General features: G+C 41.0%; 1 protein-coding gene across 2 annotated transcripts in view; it reads left to right on the top strand.

The window, feature by feature from the left end:
• The window catches only part of gpr107 (G protein-coupled receptor 107), a 31,723-nt gene that overhangs the window by 484 nt on the left and 18,515 nt on the right, over nt 1-12,724 (top strand). For both annotated transcript variants that reach the window (XM_064943364.1, XM_064943365.1), the window contains exons 2-14: nt 82-204; nt 381-431; nt 565-656; nt 5,872-6,020; nt 6,244-6,275; nt 8,053-8,109; nt 8,202-8,312; nt 8,642-8,775; nt 9,387-9,462; nt 9,630-9,703; nt 9,817-9,934; nt 10,179-10,309; nt 10,490-10,533. In XM_064943364.1, the coding sequence (XP_064799436.1) occupies nt 82-204; nt 381-431; nt 565-656; nt 5,872-6,020; nt 6,244-6,275; nt 8,053-8,109; nt 8,202-8,312; nt 8,642-8,775; nt 9,387-9,462; nt 9,630-9,703; nt 9,817-9,934; nt 10,179-10,309; nt 10,490-10,533 (1,192 nt within the window). The remainder of the gene's footprint in view (nt 1-81; nt 205-380; nt 432-564; nt 657-5,871; nt 6,021-6,243; nt 6,276-8,052; nt 8,110-8,201; nt 8,313-8,641; nt 8,776-9,386; nt 9,463-9,629; nt 9,704-9,816; nt 9,935-10,178; nt 10,310-10,489; nt 10,534-12,724) is intronic.

Below are 12,724 nucleotides of genomic sequence, written 5' to 3'. Positions count from 1 at the left end.
TCTAATGCACTGATACTACAATGTCAATTAACAGTAACCTTGATCAAAATCAAATGTTGTTTGTCATGTACATTCTTTCAGGATGACATTCGACAGAAAGTCCACCTGAACACCTTTGGCTTCTACAAACATGGTTACATGATAGTGAATATGTCCAGTCTTACCCTTACTGGTGAGGATCTGGACAAGATTGACAGCTCCACGGTAAGATCCATTTCAATATCTGTCAGTGGTCTGTAAAATAACTGTTCTGGGAATTGTCATTGCATGAGTAGTCCCATTGTGAAATGATGTAGCCAGATACATTTAATCTTCTTATTAACAAAATGCATGGCTCTGACCAACATCTATTTTGTAATCTTTGCCTGTTTCCTATTCAGGTTGGATTCAGTCTGGATAGGACAAGCAGCAATGGCTTCTCTACGTATTTAGTGAGTATCCATACTAGTCTAAGATCTGTTTGTTATTACTGAAGCTTTTCAACATGGACTAGGCCTACACAGGAGGTACTCCTACTAACAGGATGAGATCAATAATGTCTGGTGTGTGTGTGTGTGCGCACAGGATGATCAAGATCTGGACTACTGTGTCCTTAAGAAGTCTCCCAGCAGTGACGTCGCTGTGGCATTGCTGTTATTTGACTTCAAGAAAAATGAGTGAGTTTCTATCTGACCGCAGGGAACCCCATGTACCCTTCTACAAAGAGTTACCATTGTTTACAAATAGTTTTTAAAATTTAATCAGGCTAGTCAACTTGATAGCTGCGGTTTTACAGTCCATTAAACAATTGCTCTTGTTATGTTTTTTCCCCCACATTATTTCTAACTTGTTTTGTACATAATGTTTCTGCCTCCGTCTTTTATGACTTGAAAAGAGCTTCTAGATATCAGGACAGCGATTTACTCACCTCGTACCGAAAGAAGATTTTTTTCTTTAACGAGTCGGACACAAAGGATTTACTCCAGACACCTGACAAGGCCCTCATCATAATCTCATTCGCAGGAGAAAGAGACAAATATATATTGGGGATGTAGGTCTGGGTGCCTTGTAAGGATCTGACGACGAGTGGGTAATCTGCCTTTGTACGTTTAGCAATCATTTGATTAGAAAATAGACTCACTACGAGCACATACATCCTACCAACGGGGCATTAAACTGTAATATCTTATGTTTCAACGAGTCGTGGCTGAATGACGACATGAATAACATACAGCTGGACGGTTTTACACTTTTTTTGGCAGGATAGAACAGCAGCCTCTTGTAAGACAAGGGGTAACGGTCTATGTATATTTGTAAACAACAGCTCGTGCACGAAATATAAGGAATTCTCAAGTTTTGCTTGCCTGAGGTAGAGTTTCTCATGATAAGCTGTAGACCACACTATTTACCAAGAGAGTTCATCTATATTCTTCGTAGCTGTCTATTTACTACCACAAACCGATGCTGGCACTAAGAGTGCAGTCAATGAGCTGTATATGGCCATAAGCAAACAGGAAAATGCTCATCCAGTGGCGGTGCTCCTAGTGGCCGGGGGCTTTATTGCAGGGAAACTTAAATCTGTTTTACCTCATTTCTACCAGCATGTTACATGTGCAACAAGAGGAAAAAAACTCTAGACCACCTTTACTCCACACACAGAGACGCACACGTCCAAAGCTCACCATACATTTGGCAAATCTGACCATAATGCTATCCTCCTGATTCCTGCTTACAAGCAAAAATGAAAGCAGGAAGCATCAGTGACTCGGTCAATAAAAAAGTGGTCAGATGAAGCAGATGCTAAGCTACAGGACTGTTTTGCTAACACAGACTGGAATATGTTCCGGGATACTTCCGATGGCATTGAACGTGGTCCAAAAGACTTCTTAACAACTTCTACCCCCAAGCCATAAGACTCCTGAACAACTAATCAAATGTGTCATGTCTTTGTCCATGCCGGATTAAGTGATATGACATGCTATTTTATAAAATCCTTTCTCTGTAATTAATATTACCTGATTGAGCTAATCATGTAAATGTAATTAACTTCTTATGGCTGGGGGACAGTATTGAGTAGCTTGGATGAATAAGTTGCCCAAACTAAATGGCCTGCTCCTCAGTCTGTTGCTAATATATGCATTTTATTATTAGTATTGGATAGAAAACACTCTAAAGTTTCCAAAACGGTCAAAATATTGTCTGTGAGTATAACAGAACTGATATTGGAGGTGAAACCTTGAGGAAAATCAAACAGAAAGTGGCTTCTATTTTGAGAACTCCATAGCCTGCCTTTGCTCCATTTTAAAGGGATATCAACCAGATTCCCTTTCCTATCGCTTCCTCAAGGTATCAACAGTCTTTAGACATAGTTTCAGGCTTTTATTTTGAAAAATGAGCAAGAAAGATAACATTGCGTCACTATATGGCCAGGTGCCAGCAGCGTTTTGTATGCGTAACAGAATTTGGGCAGCCATTGCCTTTCCCTCTCAGACTGAAAAAGACATTTGCAGTTGATATATTATCGATTATATATTTTAAAAGCAACCTGAGGATTGATTATTAAAAAAAAAACATTTGACATGTTTCTGTGGACTTTACGGATACTACTTGGAATTTGTCTGCGTTGTCGTGACCGCTCTTTCCTGTGGATTTCTGAACATAACGCGCCAAACAAACGGAGGTATTTTGGATATATAAATCATCTTTATGGAACAAAAGGAACATTTATTGAGTAACTGGGAGTCTTGTGAGTGAAAACATCTGAATATCGTCAAAGGTAAACGATTAATTTGATTGCGTTTCTGATTTTCGTGACCAAGCTACTTGATGCGAGGTGTACATAATGTTTTGTTGAGCGATCGATAAACTTACACAAATGCTTGGATTGCTTTTGCTGTAAACGCATATTTTCAAAATCTGACACAACAGGTGGATTAACAATAGGCTACGCTGTGTTTTGCAATATTGCACTTGTGATTTCATGAATATAAATAATTTTAGTAATATTATTTGAATGTGGCGCTATGCAATTCAGCGGTTGTTGATGACAATTATCCCGTTAACGGGATGGCAGCCATAAGAAGTTAACTAGAAAGTCGGGGCATCACAAAATAATATTTATAGAGTTGTTATCTTCCGAATAAACTCTTAAAGACCTAGTAATATTTTACATCAATAGCAGTCAATATTAATCGTCACCTTATTTCAGTCTCATCTGAAAGTTGTGAATTCTTGGTTATCTTCACGAACCCTGGCTAACAAGTTGAATCAGCAATACAAAATTGGGTTTAATTATGTATTTACTAAATAACTAACTAATCACACAGAATTACATATACACAGAATGAATCATACCTTGATTACAAATTATGTCAAAGGAAAACGTCCCTAGCGGACGGAACAGATATGACAGCTGGTTACACAGAAAAGGGGGCTGGGTTTGAGTGAAAGAGTGGGAAGACTGAAGAACAAAGGGAAAAGCGATGTCTCTATCGGGCCTGTAAGCAGCTACTCTATCGGCCAAATGGGAAATGGGTTAGAATTTAAAATAATTTAGAATTACCGCCCATTTGGAAAAGGAAAATGCAATAAATATTTACTCTGAGCTGCACTTCGGTAGGTTGGTCGAAATTGCTGGTCGTGTTGGCCAACAGAGCTCTTCCTGTCCTCTGAAGAATGTCTCTGCTGGTAAATTGAATACGTTGTAGTAACGTCGTTGTGTGGTAGACGGGATACTCTGTCTGTTCTTTCCTAGCCCATGTTTGCAGCTGCAATTGCTAATTCAACGGCTAGGAGGTATCACTTCTGTAGCGAATAAGAGTTCAAAGTTCATACCATTCGCAACCAAAGCTCACGCTGAGGTTGGCTTCATTCTGTAGTTATTATCTGAATCCTTCTGACATCGGATCGTCATCCTAATGTACCCGGAACGGAAGGTTACATTTTCGTCAAGGGCTTATATAGTGGAGGGAGATGGGTGTGTTTCACAGTCTACAACCCATGTCTCTTCACAGGGGCGGGCCACTGATTGAGCAGAGCCCTAACCTTTATAAAAACCTAAATCTCTCATTTGGAAGCTAAAATTACATTTCATCTGGTACCAAATAATTTTATATTTAAACAATTGAATTGCACAACAATTCCATGTGAATCTGAACTATAATGTGTTGTAGACTTTCCCAGATACAGTTTAGGTCGTCCTGTCATCAGTCATGTCGTCTCAGATGGCAACTGAACTGACATCATATTCCACCGCATATTTTCAACTGGTTCTATTACTGAAATATGGTTCCTTTCCCTCCACTTGTTTGATGTTTCCCAGACTCTCTGTTTAACAAAGGCTAATCAAGAGTCCCTCTGTAGAGTCAAGAGAGGGAGGGAGAAAGGTATTTATGGGGAGGGTCATAAACCTTACCCATAGGCCAACGTCATGACAAATGGCTACCCAGACTTTTCATTGCCCCCCCCCCCCCCTTTTACGCTGCTACTCTGTTTATCTATGCATGGTCACACTACCTCTCTTCGACATCTATATATTACCTCGACTAACCGGTGCTCCCGCACATTGTCTCTGTACCGGTACCCCCTGTATATAGCCTCCTGCTATTGTTATTTTACTGCTGCTCTTTAATTATTTGTTACTTATTTTTTTACTTAACAGTTATTGTTCTTAGCTGCATTGTTGGTTAACTTCTTATAACTTCTTAACTTCTTATATAGATCAAATTAATCACTAACCTTTGATCTTCATCAGATGACACTCATAGGACATCATGTTACACAATACATGTATGTTTTGTTCGATAAAGTGCATATTTATATCCAAAAATCTCAGTTTACATTGGCGTGTTACGTCCAGTAATGTTTTGCTTCCAAAACATACGGTGATTTTGCCGAGAGCCACATCAATTTACAGAAATACTCATAATAAACATTGATAAAAGATACAAGTGATATGCATAGAACTTTAGATAAACTTCTCCTTAATGCAACCGCTGTGTCAGATTTCAAATAAACTTTACGGAAAAAGCATACCATGCAATAATCTGAGTACAGCGCTCAGAGACCAAAACAGCCAAAGAGATATCCGCCATGTTGTGGAGTCAACAGAAGTCAGAAATAGCATTAGAAATATTCACTTACCTTTGATCTTCATCAGAATGCACTCCCAGGAATCCCAGTTTCACAAATGTTTTGATTTGTTCGATAAAGTTAATAATTTATGTCCAAATACCAAACGAAAGGTCAGACGACAAGTCCAAAAAGTTATATTACAGGTCGTAGAAACATGTCAAATGAAGTATAGAATCAATCTTTAGGATGTTTTTATCATAAATCTTCAATAATGTTCCAACCAGAGAATTCCTTTGTCTGTAGAAAAGCAATGGAACGCAAGCTAACTTGCACATGACCGCGTCACGAGCTCGTGGCAATCTGCCAGACACCTGGCTCAATCCCCTCTCATTCGGCCCCACTCACAGTAGAAGCATCAAACAAGGTTCTAAAGACTGTTGACGTCTAGTGGAAGCCTTAGGAAGTGCAACATGACCAATATTACACTATCTTCAATGGGGAATGAGTTTAAAAACGACCAACCTCAGATTTCCCACATTTTTTCTCAGGTTTTCACCTGCCATATGAGACATCATTCAAACAGTTTTATAAACTTCAGAGTGTTTTCTATCCAAATCTACTAATTATATGCATAATCTAGCTTTTATGGCTGAGTAGCGGGCAGTTTACTCTGGGCACCTTATTCATCTAAGCTACTCAATACTGCCCCCCAGTCACCAAGAAGTTAAGCAGCCAAACATTTTTTTTAAAGTTATTGCCACCGGCATGTTATACCATAACTTTGGCTAAACATGTATTTTGTTTGTGTGTGTGACTCAGGGTGAAGATGAAGATGTCATCTGAGGAGAATGTGTTCCCTGACATCCTCCCTGGCCTCAGAGAGACAATAGGCATTGAGACTGGAGCTGACCAACAGAAACATGTAAAGGGGAAAGATGACACAAACCCTGTGGGAGACCATGGTGATGGTATGGTTCCTCATTACAGTTCATAGATTTTTATTTAGGGCTGAATAAATACTGACTTGAGATGAGGACATGTTTTAAACTGGCATTGATGGTAGATTTATACCAAAGTTCGAGGTAGCTGAGGAATTCTGCATTTGAGCAGTGTAAGTTATGACCAATGGTTGAATATATTGTTTTATCTGTTGTACTAAAGTTGTTCTCAATGTTGTCATTTGAATCCTAGGTGAGAGTAAACCCAAGCGGGATGTTGCAGAGGTAAGAATATTCATATAACATATCTGAACTCAAATATAAAAGCGATGTGAAACAATTTCAAAGATTTTTCTGAGTTACAGTTCATATGAGAGAATCATTAGGCCCTAATCTATGGATTTCACATGACTGGGAATACAGGCATGCATCTGTTGGTCACATATGCCTTTAAAAAAAAATGGGCCAGGATTTTGTCACAGTATTTTTGTGCATTCAAATTGCCATCGATAAAATGCTAATGTGTTCGTGGTCTGTAGCTTATGCCTGCCAATACCATAACCCCACCAATATGGGGCACTCTGTTCACAACGCCATAGACAAGTTCTGCAGTTGTGAGGCCGGTTAAACATACTGCCAAATTTTCTAAAACAACATGCGGCTTATGGTAGAGAAATTAACATTACATTCTTTGGCAACAGCTCTGGTAGACATTCCTGGAGTCAGCATGCCAATTGCACGCTACCTTTAAAACTGGCTTTATGTTGTGTGACACAACTGCATATTTTAGAGTGGCCTTTTATTGGCCCCAGTACCTGTGTAATAATCATGCTGCTTAATCAGCTTCTTAATCCATCCACCTGACAGGTGTGGCATATTATCTTGGCAAAGGAGAAATGCTGACTGACAGGGGTGTAAACAAATTTGTGCACAAAATTTGAAAGATAAGCTTTTTGTGCATATGGGAAACTTCTGGGATAATTTATTTCAGCTCATGAAACATGGGACCAACACTTTACATGTTGTATTTATACACTGCTCAAAAAAATAAAGGGAACACTTAAACAACACAATGTAACTCCAAGTCAATCACACTTCTGTGAAATCAAACTGTCCACTTAGGAAGCAACACTGATTGACAATAAATTCCACATGCTGTTGTGCAAATGGAATAGACAACAGATGGAAATTATAGGCAATTTGCAAGACACCCCTAATAGGTGGGGACCACAGACCACTTCTCAGTTCCTATGCTTCTTGGCTGATGTTTTGGTCACTTGAATGCTGGCGGTGCTTTCACTCTATTGGTAGCATGAGCCTGCAACATCCTCCAGCATGACCGGTTTGGCGGTGGGTCAGTCATGGTGTGGGGTGGCATTTCTTTGGGGTGCCGCACAGCCCTCCATGTGTTCGCCAGAGGTAGCCTGACTGCCATTAGCTACCGAGATGAGATCCTCAGACCCCTTGTGAGACCATATGCTGGTGCGGTTGGCCCTGGGTTCCTCCTAATGCAAGACAATGCTAGACCTCATGTGGCTGGAGTGTGTCAGCAGTTCCTGCAAGAGGAAGGCATTGATGCTATGGACTGGCCCTCCTCTTCCCCAGACCTGAATCCAATTGAGCACATTTGAGACATCATGTCTCGCTACATCAACCATAATTTATACAACTTTGCTCTTGCACATTTAAATTGAAGTATTATTCAACAAAATGTTTTGTGAACTTTTTGTGAAACAAGTTTATTTGCACAGCAATTCCAACATGCTTTATCTCTGGGTTGGACTGTCACTTTTTTTCCTCTGAAAACTGATTAAGTGGTTTTGATTGATTCAGTGGATTTGATTCACCAAGGGACCTGTTCTCACTTATCTATGTCGGTCTGTCACCAAATAGAAATTGTACAGGAAAACCAGTTGCTCCCAAGGGCTGCATCCCAGATAAAGGGTTTTACCCAGTTACTAATTTAGCCAAGAGTTTGTGAATGAGGACTTTTTAAGGATTGCGATCCTGCCGGTGTTTCATCAAAGCACGTCTTCTGATCCCACACTCTTGATATCCACAGAAAAAGTCTGAAGTGCCTTTTCCACTCCATAGAAACAAAGAAGTCTTCTCCTTTCAGGTAAGGCTCGTTCACCAGGCTAATATAATTTCTTTAGCTTGAGTTGGGCTACACAGATCACAGGGTTTCACACCCCCCCTCCCTGCGTGCAGTTTCACTTCAACGTCAGCACAGACGAGCAGCAAGGCCTGTACAACTTCTACTTCCACAACTGCTACAGCAAAGACACTCAGATGGTTAACCCCCTCCGCTTCAGCATTGAAGTGAGTGTTTGTTTCACCCTCTTCGTAGTTTTCTTTTGTTGCAAGTTGATATTTGTATCTGGTTTATCAGGTGGGATATTTCCTGATTTGTCAGGAGGACATCATTCCCTATTCGTACGTCATTGAAATGGACCTAGCCCCGTACCAATATCAACTTTTTCCTAATTTTCTATGTTGTCTAAATCACTTCCTGAACATTGTTTTATAATAAAATTAAACATTATTCATTAGCCACACTTTTAGCTCATATTTTAGCTAATTTCTGCCTGAATGGTCAAATCTTCAGATTACTATATCTACTAGATAACCAACATTTGTGATGCTTTCAGATCAACATCGAGGAGAAGAACCCCAACAGCTTCCTGTCTGCTGGGGAGATCCCCCTGCCTAAGCTCTACATCATCATGTCTATGTTCTTCTTTTTCCTCGGCACACTGTGGTTGCACGTTCTCCGCACTCAGCGGTGAGTTACCCAGGATGAGGGGGGGGGTGAATTGAGGCACAGATGTCAGCACTGTTTTGATAATGGCTGTGCCTTCCTTAAGACTTGAATAATAATTCATGACTATTCTATTTGTCCTGATTCAGAGGGGTTGGAAGACACATTTTGGTTGAATGCATTCATTTGTGCAACTGACTAGGTATCTCATTTTCTTCACTAATCTGATCAGTCAGCATGCCACAGTGTGCTACCCTTTATCTCATGTCATGACCTTTTACCTCAGAGTTCTCTGACTGCTCTATGAGCTCCTGAGCAAATGCTGTGGATATACACTAACTGTAAGTTGGTCTAGAAAAGAGCATCTGCTAAATGACTAAAATGTAAATGAATAGCAGTGGTCTTGCCTCAGTCACACCGGCATTGTTTTACATTGACCAGTAGAGGGCACCAGATAGCCAAACATTTACCTCCATACCAATGTAATATCATCACACTCTTATTTCCCTTGTTGAGATTAATTATTCATGTAATGGCATAAACCTAACCAATGTTAATTCCCTCTTTTCTCTCTCTCTCTCTCTCTCTCTCTCTCTCTCTCTCTCTCTCTACCTCTCTTGTTCTTTCTCTGGCAGTGCTGATGTCTATAAAATCCACTGGCTCATGACTGCTCTCCCCTTCACCAAGTCTCTATCACTCATCTTCCACGCGGTGAGCACACGGACTACAATCCAAGCCTTGCTGTATTTAACTGCAAAAAAGGGGTGCTTCCAAGTTTTGAAGTAAAAATTAAATCAAATAGAATATAATTTAGTTTGTACCTCTTTTTTTACATGAGCTTGAGTCATTAACTGATGTCTGAGACATTTGTCTTCCAGATTGACTACTACTACATCTCTAACCAGGGCTTCCCCATAGAAGGATGGGCTGTGGTCTACTACATCACTCACCTGTAAGTCTCACCAGTAAAATGGCCTCTGTGTCTCCGCTTCACCTGCACTGAAACTTATCAATGTCATTTTGTCACTTGGTATGAGCGTGCAGTGCTTGTGTTTCTTCCTGCAGACTGAAGGGGGCACTCTTATTCATCACCATTGCTCTGATAGGGACCGGCTGGGCTTTTGTCAAGCACATCCTCTCGGATAAGGACAAGAAGATCTTCATGATTGTCATTCCACTACAGGTACAATACCATCCATCTAGAACCATCTAACTGTTGAGGCAAGATTACCATTGTACTTGATAACGTCTACAATGACAAGGTAGGCTGATCCTAGATTTGTGCCAAAAAGCATGACTACCATGATGATGGGTCATATTTATATAGTGACAAAGGATAGGCTGATCTTAGAAATCTTTACCCAAAAAGCAACCTTGTGGGGAATGCAGTGGCACTGATGGGAGCACATGACCTTTGACCCCTCCAGGTGCTAGCCAACGTGGCGTACATCATCTTAGAGTCCACAGAGGAGGGCACCACGGAGTACGGCCTGTGGAAAGAGGTGCTCTTCCTGGTGGACCTGCTGTGCTGCGGCGCCATCCTCTTCCCCGTGGTCTGGTGAGTTCTGAGGTTCTCTATGGGCAGTGTTTCCCCTAGGTTTTGGTTTTCTAGGTGCCCCGCCCCTAAGTACCCAGAGACCAGCTGACTTCTTTGAAAGAGCGATTATTTTAGATAATGGCCACTCTCCTCCAGTTTTCCACTTGGTATGACATTTATCCTTTTCTCACTTGTCCACAGGTCCATCAGACATTTACAAGAGGCCTCATCAACAGATGGGAAAGGTATGCTGCCTTTTCGCTTAAGAAAACATTCATTTTTGTGAGCCAGTGCTTCTCTGCAGTTGGCCACCTTACTGCGACAGCATATTCAATAACAAGGGCAAGCAGGGAGTTAAAATCATTCATCTAATGGGACATTTCCACTTAAAATCAACTCCATATCCTCGTGTCCATGGTCCTACTCCCAACCACAGAGTATAAAACTGTGGTCTGGAATAGTTTTTCACCCCAGCTATTTTCCTGTTACAACCCAAGTAACCTCTCATAAAAGTTTAAACAATTCCAAAGTCTTTTGAGAAAAAGAACAAAGTAGTTTGGAGTGAAACGGTGGTCTGTGAATATTTTAAGGGCAAATCCTGATCTAGGTCATGGGCAGCGTTATTTTTGACTTTCTCCTAAAAGCTTAGTTTTACAGTGAGTGTTTTGCTCTGCCGTAGCTGGATGCTCTCTGACTAACTTATTCATTGCCCTTCACTGTTAGTACTTCACCCTGCATTCCTCATCATAGTCGGTCAGAGTTCAGCTTTATTTGAACCATCACTCCCACACATTCAGATATTGAGAAAAGTTGGGACCCAAGGTGTTGTCATTGGGGTGGTTAATTTTGAGGTTTATAAGAGCTTCTGATTGGCTTATGATGGTCAGGAGCTGTGGATGAGCTGCGGATGTGAATGAGAGAGCCTTTAACTATTTCCATGCCAGGGTTTACATGCTTATAGTTGCGCAGTTCCACACTCTTTTGTTGGGAAACCAATGTCTCGGTAGCTCGTGTGGCTCAGTGGCGTTTGCAATGCCAGGGTTGTAGGTTTGATTTCCACAGGGGACCAGTACGAACATATGCCGCTGCCAAGTCATATTGCCTAGGAACTTGCTATAGCTCATACAAATGTGAAGGCTCCAGGTTTATTTATTTTTTTCATTTCAAAGAAAGATGATTGTCTCAGATGGATGAGTCAGGAGAGAACCAATAGAAGCTTTTTTTCTGACGAAGTTAACTGTAGGTTCCTATTCGGTTTTCTCAGTAAAGATATGCTGAAGCTAACATAAGTGTCCTGTCCCGTTGCCAATACACTGCCAAATAGGGTCCTTTTTTAACTTTTTGTTCTGTGAGCTTAGTCAGTCGAGAGCAATAAGGCCTCTCAAAGCATAGCAGGATACCCTATGGCAGGGGTAGGCAACTCTATTCCTGGAGTGCCACAGTTACTGCAGGACTTTGTTCCAACTAGGCACCACACCTGGCCAACTGAGCTAATTGATCAGTTCAGTGATTGCCTTAATTTAACACACCTAGTCTCCTAGGTTGGTTAAATCAGAAACATGAAGAACCATGGTTGCCGACCCCTGCCATATGTCCCCTAAGCGCTTGTCTTTAGAAAACGACACCAAGATCTAATGCCATTGCCTTGGTGTACGAATTGGTTTTCTTTTCTTCCCGAAACGCTTTTTCTTTGTCCCCCCCAAAGAAATGGCCTGTTCCTGCTCACCAACATTTCTTTTCAATGCCTGTTCCATTGCATTTTTTTTTTGTCGATCCCCTCTAATCAGGGACTGCTTTAGACCAGGGACAACAGGTGTGTGCAATTATACTGAACATAAAACACAACATATAACAATTTTACTGAGTTACAGTTCATATAAGGAAATCAGTCAATTGAAATAATTTCACTAAGCCCTAATCTATGGATTTCACATGACTGACTGGGCCTGGCTCTCCAATCGGAAGGAGTTTTTCCCCACAAAAAGGCTTTATAACAAACAGAAATACTCCTCAGTTTCATCAGCTGTCCGGGTGCCTGGTCCCAGATGATCCTGCAGGTGAAGAAGCAGCATGTGGAGGTCCTGGGCTGGTGTGGTTACATATGGTCTGTGTTTGTGAGGCCGGTTGGGCGTACTGACATTTCTGTTAAATGGCGTTGGAGGCGTCTTATGGTAGAGAAATGAACATTACATTCTCTGTCAACAGCTCCGGTGGACATTCCTGCAGTCAGCATGCAAATTGCACACTCCCTCAGAACTTGAGACATCTGTGGCATTGTGTGACAAAACTGCACATTTTAGAGTGACCTATTGTCCCTGATTTAAATCATGCTGTTTAATTATCTTATGATATGCCAGACCTGTCAGTTTGGTGGATTATCTTGGCAAAGGATAAATGCTCACTGACAGATGTAAACAAATTTGTGCACAAAATTTG

The sequence above is a fragment of the Oncorhynchus masou genome, chromosome 28 (assembly GCF_036934945.1).
Source record: "Oncorhynchus masou masou isolate Uvic2021 chromosome 28, UVic_Omas_1.1, whole genome shotgun sequence".
In the NCBI taxonomy this organism is placed as follows: Eukaryota; Metazoa; Chordata; class Actinopteri; order Salmoniformes; family Salmonidae; genus Oncorhynchus; species Oncorhynchus masou.
Note: the sequence above shows the minus strand (reverse complement) of the source record. Positions and strands in the feature narration are given on the sequence as shown.